General features: G+C 46.8%; 1 protein-coding gene across 1 annotated transcript in view; it reads right to left on the bottom strand.

Annotated features, from left to right (window-relative positions):
- The window catches only part of mboat2b (membrane bound O-acyltransferase domain containing 2b), a 145556-nt gene extending 139582 nt beyond the window's left edge, over positions 1–5974 (bottom strand). The window contains exon 1 of the mRNA XM_060917851.1: positions 5891–5974. Within this exon, the coding sequence (XP_060773834.1) occupies positions 5891–5974 (84 nt within the window). The remainder of the gene's footprint in view (positions 1–5890) is intronic.
- Positions 5975–20033: the final 14059 nt, after the last annotated feature.

The raw sequence follows: 20033 nt of genomic DNA, 5'->3' as shown, positions 1-20033 counted from the left end.
TTCCTAGAATTTGGCACCCTTTTTTCTCCAAACATACCTTTGCACATTGTGGCCAAAAAGTTCTATTTTGATTTCATCAGTCCACAGGACTTGTTTCCAAAATGCATCAGGCTTATTTGGATGTTCATTTGCAAACTTCAGACGCTGAATTTTGTGGCTAGGCTGCAGGAAAGGTTTTCTTCCGATGACTCTCCCATGAAGGTCATATTTGTTCAGGTGTCGCTGCATAGTAGAACAGTGCACCATCACTCCAGGGTCTGCTAAATCTTTCTGAAGGTCTTTTGCAGTCAAACAGGGGTTTTTATTTGCCTTTCTAGCAATCCAACGAGCAGTTCTTTCAGAAAGTTTTCTTCATCTTCCAGACCTCACCTTGATCTCCACTGTTTCTGTTAACTACCATTTCTTAATAACATTACAATCTGAGGAAACGGCTACCTGAAAACACTTTGCTACGTTCTTGTAGCCTTCTCCTGCTTTGTGAGCATCAATTATTTTATTATTCAGAATGCGAGGGAGTTGCTTAGAGGAGCCCATGGCTGTTGATTTTAGCGACAAGTTTGAGGAGTCAGAAAATTTATACAGCTTTGAAATCTGCATCATCTGACCTTTCCTAACGAAGAATTTGAACAAGCCACAGCTCAATAAGCTAATTAAGGTCTGGAACCTTGGTAAAAGTTACCTGAGAACTCAAATGTATTGGGGTGCCCAAACTTTCGCATGGTGTTCCTTTTCTTTTTTCCCCTCTCCAATTGTACAAACCAAAATTAAGACACAAATCTTGCAGAAAACACTGAAAAGAAATGCGTCGTCTTTATGCCTTTTGATGATCAGTTCATCTTCTGCTCACTTAACTATTCACAGTAACAGAGATTTTCAGTAAGGGTGCCCAAACTTTTGCATGCCACTGTATATATTACAGAGTTAAATTTAGGATTGGAGAAAAGATTAGGTTTAGACTTGGGTTAAGTTTAAGGCTAAGATTCTCGGTGCAGGCTTGTCGTACTCGAGTCTGACTCGTGCCCTAATTTTAAGGATTCGTGACTTGACTCGGACTTGAGCATTGATGACTCGGACTCGTGCATTAACTGCATTCGGACTTGTAAATTGGAGACGAGGACTCGGATTTTTTCTTTATTTTTTGTAACATGCCATAATAATTTGGCATAAGATATTTATATCTACATTAATTTTTATACCAATGTTGTGCAAGAGAATGCACATTCACCTGTTCATACATCATGTTCAGGAACAAACTAACGTTAATGGCGCTAAAATGCCTGGAGTGAACGCCCCTAGGATTGTCCGCTTTGCTTATACAGACTTCTCGTGCAGTGAGAAAAAAATGCACTGCTACGTGTTCCGTATGTAGAAGAACTATCGAGGAGACGACGGGGACAACCTCGAACTTCAATCGTCATTTGGCAAGACTCCACCCAGAAAAGGAAGTGACACGCTATGTTCATTGCTCTGTTGATAGTGGGCGGGGCTTGCTTGCTGAGCGATGAACTAGCTAGTGTTAACCCTCTCTCATGTTATTTGCCCTGTTGATAGTGGGCGGGGCTTGCTTGTTGAGCGATGAACTAGCTAGTGTTAACCCTCTCTCATGTTATTTGCCCTGTTGATAGTGGGCGGGGCTTGCTGTGTGATGAACAAGCTTTTTATCTGTAGCCTGTTAACTAAAATGGGGCAGTCGAGCAGGAACGTTAGTCCAACACAGTAGCAGAGATGGTTTCACAGAAAGGCAGCAACAGCCACCGTCAAATGGTGCAGTTGGAGTCTTGTTCTCGGACTCAACTGGAAATTTTCTTTAATGACTCGGACTTGAACACTGGGGACTCGAGGTTTAGTGATTCAACAACAACACTGTCTAGGTGAAGGGTTTGGCCGTGAGCCCTAACGTTAGGGTTCACCAGCATCAGACTACACAAATTCAGCCCAATTTTGTTGTGGCTGACAAATTTCCAGCATTTGGCCTGAATATGAACGTCAAAAACAACGAACGAGCCTTGTAATGTGACAATCAAAAAACAGGCACGCAACACCCAAATGAAAAGTCTACCATGTCAGAACGTTCTGGATTTTCCCACAACAACTCGGACATATTCCTCGATAGCTATGACCAACAATTCCTTGACCCTCCTCCCTGACGACACACAGGGGCACAAACAATAATTGGACGGGCTCAAACTTGTCGTGTCGCCAGTCTCCAGACCAAAACACAGCAAGAATTTATGGACTATGATCTCCTAATCTGACATGGTCACCATCATGGAAGACAATATCACGTAGTCTGATCTGAACCCACCATTAGGGTTCGTTCTTCAGTAACGGAATTACAGTTACAGCAAAATGTGGAAGCTTTTTTTTTAAGTTGCGGTACTCAAGATAAAAATAAAATAAGTATAAATAAAAATTTCACACTGTCTGGGGTATCCTTTGACCTTAGAATAATTGGCTATGCTTTTTTATGTTTCACACTGAACGCAAAATCTTTCATGAGGAAAGAAAAGTCAGTAACGGAATTACGTCAGAAAAAACCTGAACTTTCATTTCTTAAAATTCAAACCAAGATTTCTCTGAAGTGACATCGCTATAATCGGGGTGACGATTTTTAAATATGGGTTTCAGTACATCTGCCTTGGAGTCCATACTTTCGCAAGATCACTGAGCTGACAAGTTAATCTTAATCATTTCATAATTTCGGCCTCTCCGCTGAAGAAGTCCTCGTGATATTTTAGACTGGGTTATCATACCGTGAACATTTCTAAATCGGAACACCCCGAGCTGGCCATAAGGTTATCCATCTGTAGCCACTTATCCTGTTCTACAGGGTCGCAGGCAAGCTGGAGCCTATCCCAGCTGACTATGGGTGAGAGGCGGGGTACACCCTGGACAAGTCACCAGGTCATCACAGGGCTGACATATAGAGACAAACAACTATTCACACCTACGGTCAATTTAGAGTCACCAGTTAATCTAACCTGCATGTCTTTGGACTGTCGGGGAAACCGGAGCACCCGGAGGAAACCCATGCGGACACGGGGAGAACATGCAAACTCCACACAGAAAGGCTCTCATCAGCTGCTGGGCTCAAACCCGGGACCTTCTTGCTGTGAGGCAACAGTGCTAACAACTACACCACCGTGCCACCCAAGTTTGAAAATCATTTACGAGAAATTATTCTTTTCAGAGTTATGACCCTTGATTTATGTTATTGGTCTTTGTCCAAGTGGACTCAATCTGGACAAGTTTTCTCAGAAACTACATAAGCTACATCAGGGCGGCACGGTGGTGTAGTGGTTAGCACAGTTGCCTCACAGCAAGAAGGTTCTGGGTTCGAACCCAGCAGCTGTTGAGGGCCTTTCTGTGTAGAGTTTGCATGTTCTCCCCGTGTCTGCGTGGGTTTCCTCTGGGTGCTCCGGTTTCCCCCACACTCCAAAGACATGCGGTTAGGTTAATATGGGACGGCCTTGGGCTGAGGTGCCCTTGAACGAGGCACCCAACTGCTCCCTGGGCGCTGTTATGCCTTGGTCACAACTGGCCATACGTGCTCCTACGGCTGGTCTACGTGCAAGAAACGCACGGAGAGTGCGTGTGTGACGTGCTGATTTTCGAGCCGCAGAGGTTCTTTGTCATGTCAAACAAACTCTACGGGCGCTTACGTTTTTTTCAGGTTGCAAGACAAACTTACGGCCAATGTGCGTCTTTCTCTACGAACAAAAAAAAAAACGCAGTGATTTGGGAAACGCCAAAAATCGCACGGCCAAAAAATCGTACGTCCGGTTGTGACCTAGGCTTTAGCATGGCTGCCCACTGCTATGGGTAAGTGTGTGTGCTCATTGCTCACGTGTGCGTTCACTGCTTCAGATGGGTTAAATGCAGAGAGGAAATTTCACAGGTGTGTGATGAATAAAGTTGTGCTTTCTTTTCTTTCAATGAAACTTTGCGTGCTCATACTACTGAAAAAAGCTGGGTAGCGTTTTATAAAGGTGTCATAGCACTTACGACATCGTAAGTCACTATTAATGCAATGGGCTTATAACGGCATACGGTTGTGGTCAGAAGTTTACATACAATGACGTGAACGTACGTCCACATCCACACAGAAAGGCCCTCGCCGGCACGCGAACCCAGGACCTTCTTGCTGTGAACCGATAGCCCGCCATAAGGTTATGAGATTTTTTTTTCCCCCAGCCTGATTAAAAGAAATAAGCAATCAGGTTGTGTTTCAGTGAAATTATTAGGTATTGGCAAAATACTGAACATCATCATCCTGAGACAGGGCGGCACGGTGGTGTAGTGGTTAGCGCTGTCGCCTCACAGCAAGAAGGTCCGGGTTCGAGCCCCGTGGCCGGCGAGGGCCTTTCTGTGCAGAGTCTGCATGTTCTCCCCGTGTCTGCATGGGTTTCCTCCGGGTGCTCCGGTTTCCCCCACAGTCCAAAGACATGCAGGTTAGGTTAACTGGTGACTCTAAATTGACCGTAGGTGTGAATGTGAGTGTGAATAGTTGTCTGTGTCCAGCGCCGGCGATTGCTATAGGCGACCTAGGCAATTGCCTAGAGCGCAAAGTGTGCCCAGGGGCGCCAAGGGTGACCAAAACCCCACCAAAAAGGAGGGATGGAGTTATTGAATGGAGATGTTACCAAGTGCATCAGTGGTGTACAGTGATTTCAACCACTGTGCTGCCGAACTCTAGTACCGCGGAACACTAGTGTGCCGTGAGAGATCACCAAGTGTACCGTGGAAAATTATAGAATGAATAGCCTACTGTCAGATTATCGAGTGTGTATCGAGTAAATGAAGAAATCCAAACTCTCGGGTGCGCAAGGGCGCAAACGAAGGCTACAGGAAGAAACAAATAGAGCCAAGTATAGAGGTAAGTCTGATCTAATCTCTCATATCAACCATTATAGTGGCAAATTAATATTTTAGACGCCTGAATCAATGTCTGCCTAGCTAACAGACGGTGAGGTTTGCTTGTGCAAACTGTCAAGAGTCGACGTAGTATGTATAATAATTTGTCTTTTGTCTCAGATGTACGATATTTGAAAAAGATAAAAATGACTTCTTGTTTATTGTCCATGCACCGTACATTGATTAATAGTAATAGAATAGAGTGATTAGATTAAAGTGGTATTTAGATGCTATTAGAGGGGTTTTTTCCTTGGGGAGGTGGGCCAAAACTCAATCTCGCCTAGGGCAGCCAAAGACCTAGAGCCGGCCCTGTCTGTGTCTATGTGTCAGCCCTGTGACGACCTGTCCAGGGTGTACCCCGCCTTTCGCCCGTAGTCAGCCGGGATAGGCTCCAGCTCGCCTGCGACCCTGTAGAACAGGATAAAGCGGCTAGAGATGATGAGATGAGATGAGATCATCCTGAGACAGAAAGATGCTTCAGTCCGGGGGAAACTTCAGGGCCTGAAATGATGATGATGATGATGATGATGATGATGCGTGATCAAATGCAACAAGGCTGACATTTTGAGAAAAAAAACAGCCTGGCACTAAAGCTGTACAGGAGACTGGGCATCAAACATGGCATATCTGGGCACGATTTTATTTTCTGTCTCTGCTCGTCTCTGTCCGCTGCACCACACAAACTGGACACATGGGACAAATTGTCCATTTTGAAGCTGATCAAAGAGGGAAAATGCATCCTTAGATAGATAGATAGATAGATAGACAGACAGACAGACAGACAAACAAACAGCATCATTATGCAAACAACACAAGCCTCAATGAAAAGCCTGGTGTTGATTGAAAACAGGATGTTTTCCAGTTTAACTGCGGCTCGGGTTTGTTTGGGATTCGAACTGCAGTTATTCCAGCACAGGAATGTTTCATCTCCTAAACATCATCAGCTCTGAATAAAGAGTCGTGCAGAAGCAGTTACCTGATCTAAAGGCAGGTTGATCATCTCACTGATCGGCTGCAGCAGGTTGGATCCAGTGCAAGCGGATATGGTGTCGGTGGCCATGATTCAGAGCGGATTCAGCCTACTGGGCTTCTGCGATGGACGGAAACGGCACACAAACCCACTCCAAGCCGTTCCTCCTCCTCCTCCTCCTCCTCCATCATCACCACCACCGCTGCTCCTGCTGTTCAGGCTCACTCATGCCATCTAGTGGCCACAGAATGCACTACAACACCCCCCCCCCTCGGAGAGCAAATAAACAACAGCGCCCCCCTTACAATTTTTGTTGTTGCTATCAGGGGCGCCGCTAGAAATCTTGGGCCCTATGAAAGATTACAATTTAGGGCCCCCCGATAAAATTTTAAAGCTCAAGCAACTGAATTTCAAGTCTGTTTTTGGCTGGCACTTCTACTTTACTATGCATGTGCAGTGTTGCCAGATTGGGATTTTTCCCGCCCAGTTGAGCGGTTTCAAGTGCATTTTGGTGGGTTTTGAACATATTTTGGGCTGGAAAACGTCAGCAGTATCTGTTGCCATACTAAAGACATCTCATCTCATCTCATCTCATTATCTCTAGCCGCTTTATCCTGTTCTACAGGGTCGCAGGCAAGCTGGAGCCTATCCCAGCTGACTACGGGCGAAAGGCGGGGTACACCCTGGACAAGTCGCCAGGTCATCACAGGACTGACACATAGGTCCAATCCCAATTCTAATTTCTACCCCTCCCCCTCCCCCTTCCCCTTGGCCCTTCCCCTTGAAACTGAGCTACAAGGGATAGGGCTTGAAATTCAACCCCTACGTATTGGGATAGCCCTTCAACGATCGCATACGTCATCGCGTACCTCCGTCAGCGTTTACGTTAGCAAAACACGACCAAATGCGTCATTGGCTGCGACCAGCCGCTACAGTCAGAGCCAGAACCAGAAATCTCTGCTGGCAGGGTGTGATTTGTTAACTAACACCACTGAATGGGATATCTTTGGCGCTTCGTGCACCACATCCGACAGAATGAGGTGTCAGAACACTCATGTAAACAATAAAAGCGAGAATAACAGAACAAAACGTACGCAGTCAAGCAACCGAAAACAATACTCACTCCCAAAGCTTTTTAGCAGCAGCTTGGATTTCAGAAATCGCTGCTCATTCTCAGCTCGAAAGCGAATCAAGCGGCGTGTTTCCTCTGGATAACAACTTAAAACACGTAAATAATGGAGAAAATACATTTATGACAATCTTTCGCCGCGGGAACCGCCATCTTTCTGAAATCCGCATGAAATCTCGCTGAAATCCGCATGGCATTGTGGGAAATCACTCAAACCCCTTTCGTTCGGAGTCAGCTCCAGGAAAATCTCCGTTTGGAGGGGTACAGAAGCCCTACCCCTTCCCCTACCCCTCTGCGTTAACTGGGATTGGGATACCCCTACCCCTTCACGTGAACGCGCAAAATGGAGGGGAAGGGCCAGGTCCAAGGGGTGAAATGGGATTCGGCCATAGACACAGACAACCATTCACACTCACATCTACGGTCAATTTAGAGTCATCAGTTAACCTAACCTGCATGTCTTTGGACTGTGGGGGAAACTGGAGCACCCGGAGGAAACCCACGCGGACACGGGGAGAACATGCAAACTCCGCACAGAAAGGCCCTCGCCGGCCACGGGGCTCGAACCCAGGACCTTCTTGCTGTGAGGCGACAGCGCTAACCACTACACCATCGTGCTGCCTACTAAAGACATACTAAAGACATAAAGTATACTGCTGAAGTTTTCCAGCCCAAAATATGTTCAAAACCCACCAAAATGCACTTGAAACTGTTCAACTGGGCGGGAAAAATCCCGATCTGGCAACACTGTGCATGTGATCAGCTACCTATCAAGTTTAGGTGATATTTGGTATATGAACATTTTAAATGCAGAACTGTCAGAATTAGACTGAATAGACCGTTGCCTTAAAAATGATATATATGGAAGATATATATTTTTCTTTTATGAGCAACTATTATAAAGCCACTCAGTAGCCTATGGAGTTCATTCAATCCAAATGTTTGTGTTGAGAGAAATTGCATGCATCACTGTATCAGTATGGATTTATAACATTCTGTATGCGCATTATGGAGACTCCAGAGCCCTCCAGCAAACAACATCAATAATCAGGATTACAAAATGTATTCCTTTGTTTCCTCCATTTATTGACTTATTGTATGTGATCAAATGTATGCCTTGATGAATAACTACACTAGTTTTTTGATATAATTACATAGTGCACTGCAAGAAATCCACTAAGTGTTTTTGGTTTCTTTTAGGCATCACACATGTATTAGAAAACACAGCAAATGTTCAAATATTCAAGTTAAATACTTAGCAACAGTATCAATAAATCCACACATGAACAATAGCAATGATATCTCTGACCACAGCTAATGTGCAAAATATTAAAGCTAAATACTTAACAATATCAACAAATCCACACATGAACAATGGCAAAACATCTAGACTTAATTATACAATAAAGATACCTATGAAAAAAGGTGATTTTTTTTTGCACACACAGTGTGATATCCGGACTTCATAATTTATCACTCCTGCTTAGCAACTTCTAGAATGTACACCTCTGTTGCGCACATAGAAAAACTGACAGCTGCGCTAATAGCGGCTCTGTGCATACACGGAGCTACACATTTCACGTGTCCTGCGCCCAGAATCACACTGTACCATTAGCAAAAAGGGTGGAGGGGTGAAATTACAATATCATATATAATTCAAGAAAAATGTTATAGCAAATCATAACCATGTGTAATTTGCATATTTTAACAGATGAAATGAAATATTTTATTTCAAAACTTACACAAGGCAATACTATTAAAATAATATTAATATCCCTCACAGGCCCCCCTGTCAGTGCCAGGCCCTTAGAATCGTCCTAACCCCCCCCCCAGCAGCGCCCCTGGTTGCTATACTTAATGTTCCATTCTCGTCTCGTCTCGTCTCGTCTTCTTCCGCTTATCCAGGACCGGGTCGCGGAGGCAGCAGTCTAAGCATGGAAGCCCAAACTTCCCTTTCCCCAGACACCTCGGCCAGCTCCTCGGGAAGAACACCGAGGCGTTCCCAGGCCAGCCGAGAGACATAGTTCCATTCGTATTTTTAAAAAATGGTTGTTGTACACGGGCAGCACGGTGGTGTAGTGGTTAGTGCTGTCGCCTCACAGCAAGAAGGTCCTGGGTTCGAGCCCCGGGGCCAGCGAGGGCCTTTCTGTGTGGAGTTTGCATGTTCTTCCCATGACCGCGTGGGTTTCCTCCGGGTGCTCCGGTTTCCCCCACAGTCCAAAGACATGCAGGTTAGGTTAACTGGTGACTCTAAATTGACCGTAGGTGTGAATGTGAGTGTGAATGGTTGTCTGTGTCTATGTGTCAGCCCTGTGATGACCTGGCGACTTGTCCAGGGTGTACCCCGCCTTTCACCCGTAGTCAGCTGGGATAGGCTCCAGCTTGCCTGCGACCCTGTAGAAGGATAAAGCGGCTAGAGATGATGAGGTTGTTGTACACATTTTTATTTTTTTTATTTTTCACATTTTAAACATCTGTGCTTTTTAAAACATCTTGTTTTACACATTTTAAACATCTCATAGCATCGTTAGCTAGCACCTCTTGGCAGACAACACACTGTGGCAGTGGAGCATCTTCAGATCCAGTCCATGAAAATCCAAACTTTAAATAATCGTGGTCATACTTCTTTCTTTTTTCAGTCCCCCCAGGATTCCGCGGGCCTTTTTTGTGATTGTTGCGGGCTAAAATGTCTGATGTTGCGGGGGTTTTCCAAAAAATTGCGATGAAAGTTGCGGCGTTTTTTAGGTTTTTGTTGCGATTACATTGCGGGAGGAAGTGAAAGTTGCGAGAAATTGTTGCGATTTTCTCTTTTTGTGATTAAAATTGAGTGATATGTTAAATATTAAGTTATTACTGAAAAACTATTGATTAAAAAAACAGACACTGAGAAATGGTCCTATAAACAACTTTACCAATATAAAAGACTACCAGGACTACAAAAATGCAGAAAAATAGGCTTTACTTATCCAAATGCACCTGTTGGTTCAAAAGTTAAAGTGCAGAGAACCTCACAGCACAACATGAAGTTACCTTCAAATATAATATAAATGCCTCAGCTTTCATGTAAGGAAAAAAAAAAACTATTAATACTAGTACTGTGTGCAGGCAGTCTCTCCTGAAGAATAAATTAAACAATAATTATAAACTAATAAAATAAATGGCTCAGGCTTCATAGAAGAAAAAAAAACAATTTGAACAGAATCTCACAGTATGATGCTGAAGCTGCCTAAACAATGGAAAATAAAATACCATTTTGGCAAAAACGTTGGCATCCATTAATTTCTTGTATTAAGTAAAAAAAAAATCAAGTGCACACAGTGCTTCACTGTAAACATAACACACTTTCAGTAACAGAATTTAAGCCTACATAAACACTGACTCGCACATCATGCAATGTTGCCAGATACTGCTGACGTTTTCCAGCCCAAAATATGTTCAAAACCCGCCAAAATGCACTTGAAACCGCCCAATCTGGCAACACTGCGCACATGCTGCTTCTCTTGAACGTATACACAGAAGTAAGGCGGAAGGTAGTTTGTCGACGTCACCTCAAGATGACGCCAACGATTGGTCAAATTTGCAGGAAAGTTGCGGTAATTGGATATAATTGCAGCACCGCCCTGAATTCGCGGGGATTGGTTGAATTTGCGTTGAAGTTGCAAATCGCAACATCCTGGAGGCTTTGTTTTTTTGCTTGGCCCAAACTCTGTCTCCTCACTCACTGTAGCTTTAGGTACTAAAAATACAGTCGGAGGAAAATGTTTGTACACCCTTTGGAATTTTTTACATTTCTGCCTAAATTGGTCATAAAACATCATCTGAACTCTCCAGCAATCTTAAGAATGAACAAACAGTGTCTGCTTAAACTAAAACCACCCAAACATTTGCGTTTTATCATATTTTTATTGACCATAAGATGGAATTATTCACAGGATAGGGAGGCATAAGTAAGTACACCCTTTGATTTAGTAGCTGGTTGACCCTCCTCTGGCTGAAATAACTTCAACCAGACATTTCCTGTAGTTGCAGACTAGACGGGCACAACGATCAGGAGAAATCTTGCACCATTCCTCTTTGCAAAACTGTTGCAATTCAGCAAGATTCCTGGGATGCCTGGAATGGATGGCTTTCTTGAGGTCATGCCACAACATCTCGATTGGATTGAGGTCGGGGCTTTGACTGGGCCATTCCAGAACGTGAATTTTGTTCTTCTGAAACCATTCTAATGTCAACCTGCTTCTGTGTTTAGGGTCATTGTCCTGTTGCAGGACCCATCCTCTCTTGAGTTTCAACTTTTTGACAGATTGCCTCAGGTTTTTCTGCAAAATATCTTGATACTTGAGAATTCATTTTCCCATTGATTATAGCCAGTTGTCCAGGCCCAGAGGCAGCAAAGCACCCCCACACCATGATGCTACCGCCGCCATACTTGGCGGTGGGGATGAGGTTTTGCTGATGGTGTGCTGTACCGACTTTCCTCCACACATGATGTGGTGTGTTCCCCCCAAACAATTCAACTTTGGTTTCATCAGACCACAATATGTTTTTCCAGTGGCGCTGAGGAGCATCCAAATGCTTTTTTGCGAACTCCAAATGAGCAGAAATGTTCTTTCTGGACAGCAATGACTTCCTCCGTGGCCTTCTCCCATGAATCCCATTCTTGTTCAGTGTCTTTCTTATAGTAGATGTGTCCACAGAGATGTCTGCATGTTTCAGTGATTTCCTCAAGTCTTCAGCGGACACTCTTGGATTCTTTTTTACCTCATTGATGATGACTCGCAGTGCCTTTGGAGTGATCTTCGCAGGGCGGCCACTCCTTGGCAGAGTAGCAACCATTCCAAATTGTCTCCATTTATACACAATTTTTCTAATTGTAGACACATGAACACCAAGGGTCTTAGAGATGGTTTTGTAACCCTTTTTAGCTTTATACAAGTCAATTATTTTGTGTCTTAAGCCTTCAGACAGCTCCTTTGAGCGAGGCATGATGCACAGAACATGCCTCTCATCAAAACACACCTTTTAACTGGTTTTCCAGTGGGGTGGGGAGCTTACGACACACCTCAGTGATTGGACATCAGGTTGGCTCACACCTGAGTCAAATTGTTTAATCATCTAATTAGTCTAATTAGCTCTTGGATGAGCCTTAGCTAAGGGTGTATTTACTTATGCCTCCCTATCCTGTCAATATTTCCATCTTATGGCCAATAAAAATATGATAACATGTAATTGTTTGAGTGGTTTTAGTTCAAGCAGACACTGTTTGTTCATTCTTAAGATTGCTGGAGAGTTCAGACGATGTTTTATGACCAATTTAGGCAGAAATGTAAAAAATTCCAAAGGGTGTACAAACATTTTCCTCCGACTGTAGATCCATTTTGTCTCTGGTAAAGGCTAGCTGAAGTTCGCTAAATGTCCGCAATAGTAACTTCTCATCTCATCTCTCATTATCTGTAGCCGCTTTATCCTTCTACAGGGTCGCAGGCAAACTGGAGCCTATCCCAGCTGACTATGGGCGAAAGGCGGGGTACACCCTGGACAAGTCGCCAGGTCATCACAGGGCTGACACATAGACACAGACAACCATTCACACTCACATTCACACCTACGGTCAATTTAGAGTCACCAGTTAACCTAACCTGCATGTCTTTGGACTGTCAGGGAAACCGGAGCACCCAGAGGAAACCCACGCGGACACGGGGAGAACATGCAAACTCCACACAGAAAGGCCCTTGCCGGCCACGGGGCTCGAACCCGGACCTTCTTGCTGTGAGGCGACAGCGCTAACCACTACACCACCGTGCTGCCCCACAATAAATCTAATATAGTTAATTTTACAATTAAAATGCAGAAATGGACAAACTACCCAACTTCATGACTTAAGTCAAAGTACAGATCCTGCTGGTCAAATGTTACTCCGATACAAGTGAAAGTTGTCCAGTCAAATTTTTAGTTAAGTACTGAAGTACTTGCTTTTAAAAATGCTTAAGTATTAAAAGTAAATTTTCTGTCAACGCATTCTTGTACTATTGCCCCAACGCTTACAAAACCTAACACCGTTACCAAAGACAGAAATGTGAATTCACAAAATGAACGCATGCTGTGCCATCATGGTGGTTTAACGTTAAGCTAGCTAGTCAGTGAAACTCCACCTGACATGCTAGCAAACTCTTTTCAAACTCTAAATCATATTGGGTAGCTAACGTTACTAGAAAAGAAAGATTTCTACATTCTGTTTATTTGGCAAGATTGTGCTAAAACATATTTCTGAAAGACTTCAGATAAGTTAACGTTATTCATGTTAGCATAACTCCATTTTTACATGCTAACTAACAGTGTCCAAGTTAACTAGCTCTGTGTAAACGTTAGCCGTGGACAAGGCTACGGCAACTTGGCGAGCAAATCCATAGAAAGTCATTTGACTAACCAGACTGCATGGCGACGTTTGCAGGTATCAATAAATCTCGTTTACGGCCATTGCTTTGACATATGGACTGATATGTTACGTAGCATATTTCAAACACTAGCCCTGTGATGACCTGGCAACTTGTCTAGGGTGTACCCCGCCTTTCGCCCGTAGTCAGCTGGGATAGGCTCCAGCTTGCCTGCGACCCTGTAGAAGGATAAAGCGGCTCGAGATAATGAGATGAGATGAGATGAGATGAGATGAGATTTCAAACACTCATAACTTGCTATGGCAGTGACAAAATAGCTATCAAAAATGCATTCCTATATTTAATAAAATGAGATAAATAGAATTTTGATAATAAAAAATTTGCCTTCAGTTCTCTTTTAAATGGTCGAGCAAGCAGCACAGTGAACATCCTCTCTCCTAGTTAAGACACTCTTAAGAGGCTTTTGGGAAACCTACCCCTGTTCAGACCTATTCACGCGGCAGATAACGCTTTCTAAATAAATAAATAAACTAAAATGGAATCATACCAAGAGTGGCATGGTGGTGTAGTGGTTAACACTGTCGCCTCACAGCAAGAAGGTTCTGGGTTCAAGACCCCTGACGGGGGCCTTTCTGTGTGGAGTTTGCATGTTTTCCCCCGTGTCTGTGTGGGTTTCCTCCAGCTCCTCCGGTTTCCCCCGACAGTCCAAAGACATGCAGGTTAGGATAATTGGTGGCTCTAAATTGACGGTAGGTGTGAATGTGAGCGTGATTGGTTGTGTCTCTCTATGTGTCAGCCCTGCGATGATCTGGTGACTTGACCCGCCTCTCGCCCATAGTCAGCTGGGATAGGCTCCAGCTTGCCTGCAACCCTGTACAGGATAAGTGGTTGCAGATAATGGATGGATGGAATCATACCAAGGGTGGCATGGTGGTTGAAGGGTTAGCACTGTCGCCTCACAGCAAGAAGGTTCTGGGTTCAAGCCCAGTGGCCGATGAGGGCCTTTCTGTCTGGAGTTTGCATGTTCTCCTTGTGCCTGTGTGGGTTTCCTCCGGGTGCACCGGTTTCCCCCACAGTCCAAAGACATCCAGGTTAGGCTAACTGATGGCTCTAAATTGACCGTAGGTGTGAATGTGAGTGTGAATGGTTGTTTGCCTGTTAGGGTTTTGCTGGGATTCAAACCTGGTTCGTTGGTGTGATGATCCAGCAAACCCCCACTAGGCCACCAGGGGAATGACTCAAATGCAGAGGCGTGAGGCGGAAGTAGAAAAAGTAACAAAAGGTTTATTTATACTATGTACACTATATACAATCCAAGGCAAAACAAAAACAAAAAAAAAAAGAGTATAATTCAAAAAGAAAAAGGCAAAAATGCAAAAGCTCAGAAGATCCACAAAACACAGTACAAAGGAAACTGGAGATAAACATAACAGCACAAAGACTCCGTGACAAGAGGACTGAACTCAGGGGTATAAATACACAAACTAATTAAGGACACAGGTGAAGATAATTAGGACTAACAGGCAATTAAAAAAAAACACAAAACACAGGAACAGTGGCGGCCTCTAGAGGCCAAAATAAATATGACACGAAAAGGAAATAACAGCGGCCTCTAGAGGCCAAAACAGTCCAAGTCCTAACAGGACCCCCCCCTCTAGGAGCGTCTCCTGACGTTCCCAGGGCGATCCGGATGGGCCGAATGGAAGTCCCGACACAGTTCTTTATCCAGGACATCCCGAGCAGGAACCCAGCAGCGCTCCTCAGGACCATAGCCCTCCCAGTCCACCAGATATTGCAACCCGCCACGGACCCGGCGGGAGTCAAGCAGGCGATGCACAGTGAACACAGTCTGCCCCTGGAAGATGCGGGGGGGTGGGGGGTTCCTAGGGGCAGGGGCATACGTAGACGTCAGTACAGGCCGCAACAGGGAAACATGGAAAGTGGGGTTGATCCTCAGAGTCCGGGGCAACTGGAGCCGGTAGGAGACAGGGTTCACCCTGCGCACCACCTTGAAGGGGCCAATGTAGCGAGGAGCAAGCTTGCGGTTCTCCACCCGCAGCGGAAGGTCCTTGGTGGACAGCCAAACCCGCTGCCCAGGGCGGAAAGTGTGTGCAGGTCTTCTATGGCGGTTGGCCTGAGTCTGGTTGGTTCTGGAGGTCTGTATGAGGGTCTTCCTGACCTTGCTCCAGGTCTTGCGACACCGTCTCACATATTGGTTGACCGAGGGCACCCCCGCGTCCTCCTCCTGGTCCGGGAACAGAGGTGGCTGGAACCCGAATTGGCACTGGAATGGCGACAGCTTGGTGGCCGATGACTGCAGGGTGTTGTGGGTGTACTCTGCCCATGGCAGCCAGGTGCTCCACGATGTCGGGTTATCCATAGCCAGGCCTCGCAGGGTGGTTTCCAGGTCCTGGTTGAGCCTCTCCGTCTGACCATTGGACTGTGGGTGAAACCCAGAGGAGAGGCTGGCAGTGGCTCCGATGACCTTGCAGAACCCGTGCCACACTCGGGAGGAGAACTGGGGCCCTCGGTCTGAGACGATGTCCTGTGGAAGACCAAAGACTCGGAAGACATGATTAAATATAAGTTTCGCTGTTTCAAGAGCAGAGGGGAGTTTGCACAGAGGTATGAAGCGGCAGGCCTTGGAGAATCTGTCAACAATGACCAAAATGACCATGTTACCTTGTGACTCAGGGAGACCCGTGATGAAGTCGACTGCCACGTGGGACCAGGGACGCCGGGGAATGGTCAGAGGATGCAGGAGACCCTGGGGACGCTGTCGTGGGTTCTTGGTTCTGGTGCAAACCTCACAGGACAGGACAAATGACCTTACTTCCTGCTCCATGTTAGGCCACCAGAAGCGTCTTTTCAGGAAGTCCAGGGTCCTCCGAGCTCCCGGGTGGGCGGTGAGAGGGGAAGAGTGACCCCACTGGAGAACCTTGGCCCGGGCTTGATGTGGGACGTACAAGAGGCCCGGTGGCCCCGTCCCAGGACCGGGGTCCTGGCGTTGGGCTCGTCGAACAGCCTCCTCAATACCCCAGCGGACAGGGGCCACAATCCGGGACACCGGGATAATAGGCCCGACTTCATTCTCCCTGTTAGTGGCAGAGAACAGCCTGGACAGTGCGTCAGGTTTGGTGTTCTTGGAGCCGGGACGGTACGAGAGGGTGAAGTCAAACCGACTGAAAAACAGGGCCCACCTAGCCTGTCGAGGGTTCAGTCTCTTGGCTTGCTGGAGGTACTCCAGGTTCTTGTGGTCAGTCCAAACCAGGAATGGATGTTGCGCTCCCTCCAGCCAGTGCCTCCACTCCTCAAGGGCCAGTTTGACTGCTAGCAGTTCTCGATCCCCCACATCGTACCGGGACTCCGCAGGACTCAGGCGGTGGGAGAAGTAAGCGCAGGGGTGCAGCTTTCCTTCCGAATGTTGAGAGAGTACCGCGCCGACACCACTGTCCGAGGCGTCCACCTCCACGATGAATGGTTGGGAGGTGTCCGGGAGGACCAGAATGGGTGCCGTGCAGAAGCGGGCCTTGAGGTCTTTGAACGCCTTTTCTGCCTGAGGAGACCAGCCATAAGATCCACCTGTCCCTTTGGTGAGGTCTGACATGGGTGCTGCCACAGAACTGAAGTTCCTGATGAACTTGCGGTAGAAGTTAGCGAATCCTAAGAACCGCTGAACCTCCTTAACGGACTTGGGAGTAGGCCAGTCCCGGACGGCCAGGGTCTTGGCAGGGTCCATTTGGAGTTGGCCTGTCCGTACAATAAATCCCAGAAAGGAGACCTCGGGAACATGAAATTCGCATTTCTGGGCCTTGGCGAACAGATTGTTCTGTAGCAGCCTCTGGAGAACCTGGCGGACATGGTGGCGGTGCTCCTGCACGGTCTTGGAAAAGATAAGGATGTCATCGAGGTAGACAAAGACGTACAGGTTAATCATGTCCCTTAAGACGTCGTTGATTAGGGCCTGAAAAACAGCTGGTGCGTTGGTGAGTCCGAAGGGCATCACCTGGTATTCGTAGTGCCCAGACAGGGTGTTAAAGGCAGTCTTCCACTCGTCTCCCTGTCGGATACGGATGAGGTGGTATGCGTTCCGTAGGTCCAACTTGGTGAAGACGGTGGCGCCTTGGAGCAGGTCGAAAGCAGTGGACATCAGCGGAAGGGGATATCGGTTGCACACAGTGATCTTGTTCAGGCCCCTGTAGTCAATACATGGTCGAAGCCCCCCATCCTTCTTGCCAACAAAGAAGAAGCCGGCACCAGCAGGTGAGGTGGAGGGTCGAATGAACCCAGAGACCAGGGCGTCTTTGAGGTATTCCTCCATAGCCTTGCGTTCTGGCTGAGAGAGGGAAAACAGTCTGCCACGAGGAGGGGTAGTCCCAGGGAGCAAGTCGATGGCACAGTCGTAGGCCCGGTGCGGAGGAAGAACGGCGGCCCTGCTCTTGCTGAATACCTCCTTGAGATCCCAGTACTCTGTGGGAACTTGAGATAACTCGGTGAGATCAGGGGGCTCGGCAGGAGACACAGGAGAGCTAGAGAGCAGACAAGAGGCATGGCATGCAGGGCCCCATTCCACAACCTGGCTTGTTACCCAGTCTATGCGAGGGTTGTGGCGAGTAAGCCAAGGAAGGCCTAGAATAACTGGGAACTCAGGTGAAGGAATCAGGTGCAGGGATATTTCTTCCTTGTGACCTTGAGACTGGAGGAAGACTGGAGAAGTAACTTGAGTGACTCTTCCATCACCTAACGCTTGGCCATCGAGGGCAGACACAGACAGAGGGACTTCAAGAGGTGCAGTAGGTATATTGATGCTTTGGGCGAAGTGAATATCCATAAAGTTCCCAGCCGCCCCTGAGTCTATCAAAGCTTGAGAAGAGTGGACAGACTCACCCCAGGAGATGGAGACCGGGATGTAGATTCCTTGGCCAGGGAGTCCGGGAGAGAGGGTAGGCCCCGTCACAACCCTCCCTCGGCTGGACGGGGCGGTCCTTTTCCCAAGAGTTCGGGACATGATGCTCGGAAGTGACCAGGCTTGCCACAGTAGATGCAGCACTTGTCCCTCCTTCTGCGCTCCCTCTCAGATGCGGAGAGGCGAGTACGACCCACTTGCATGGGTTCTGGACAGTCACTGAAGGAGGTAGACGGTCTCCAGGTAGAGGTAGGGAGGCTGGGGGGGCTCAAGGCTTGGTGGCGTTCTCTCATCCTGTTGTCCAGACGAATAGCATGTGAGATGAGGGTTTCGAGGTCACTTGGGCATCCAATAGAGGCCAGACCGTCCTTGATGGGGTCAGACAGACCATGGTGGAAGGCTGACACCAGGGCAGTCTCGTTCCATCCACTTACTGCTGCGAGTGTTCGGAACGAGATGGCGTAATCTGCGACGCTTCCTCCTTGCCGGATGGACATGAGCTTTCGGGCTGCGTTGGTACTGATGTCTGCCTGATCGAAGACCCGAAGCATCTCTTCAGAAAACAGCTGGAAATCAAAGCACTCAGGTCCCTGTCTTTGCCAGATAGCAGTAGCCCAGGCTCGCGCCTTACCAGCTAATAAGGTGATCACAAAGGCAATCTTGCGGCGATCCGTAGTGTAGGTGGTAGGCTGAAGCTCAAAGGTGAGTTGACACTGGGTAAGGAACTCTCGGCACTCACTGTGCTTGCCGTCATACCTCTGTGGTGCAGGAAGGCTGGGTTCGCGAGGTGAAGAAGGCAGCATGGCAGGAGGCACTGGAGCAGGAGTGGGAGCTGGATCAGGAGCAGGAGATGCAGGCAGAGATGTCAGCTGTGCCAGGGTTTTCCCAATTTGCTGAAGCAGTTCCTCGTGGCGAGCAAGGGCCTCACGTTGGCTGGTGAGCGTACGTCCATGAGCGTCCATGGTCGCTCCGAAGCGTGTCAAAGCTGCCATAATTCCCTGAAGGTTGGCCGGGTAGACAGTTGAAGCAGCCTCTGCTGAGTCGGTCATGACGGAGTCTTTCTGTTAGGGTTTTGCTGGGATTCAAACCTGGTTCGTTGGTGTGATGATCCAGCAAACCCCCACTAGGCCACCAGGGGAATGACTCAAATGCAGAGGCGTGAGGCGGAAGTAGAAAAAGTAACAAAAGGTTTATTTATACTATGTACACTATATACAATCCAAGGCAAAACAAAAAAAAACAAAAACAAAGAGTATAATTCAAAAAGAAAAAGGCAAAAATGCAAAAGCTCAGAAGATCCACAAAACACAGTACAAAGGAAACTGGAGATAAACATAACAGCACAAAGACTCCGTGACAAGAGGACTGAACTCAGGGGTATAAATACACAAACTAATTAAGGACACAGGTGAAGATAATTAGGACTAACAGGCAATTAAAAAAAAACACAAAACACAGGAACAGTGGCGGCCTCTAGAGGCCAAAATAAATATGACACGAAAAGGAAATAACAGCGGCCTCTAGAGGCCAAAACAGTCCAAGTCCTAACATTGCCTCTATGTGTCAACCCTGCGATGACCTGGTGACTTGTCCAGGGTGTACCCCGCCTCTCGCCCATAATCAGCTGGGATAGGCTCCAGCTTTCCCACGATCCTGTACAGGATATGTGGTTACGGATAATGGATGGATGGATGGAATCAATCAGATCATCAAGGCTCT

The sequence above is a fragment of the Neoarius graeffei genome, chromosome 3 (assembly GCF_027579695.1).
Source record: "Neoarius graeffei isolate fNeoGra1 chromosome 3, fNeoGra1.pri, whole genome shotgun sequence".
NCBI classification, from domain to species: Eukaryota; Metazoa; Chordata; class Actinopteri; order Siluriformes; family Ariidae; genus Neoarius; species Neoarius graeffei.
The sequence above is the reverse complement of the archived record's forward strand: the minus strand, read 5'-3'. Positions and strand labels throughout refer to the sequence as shown.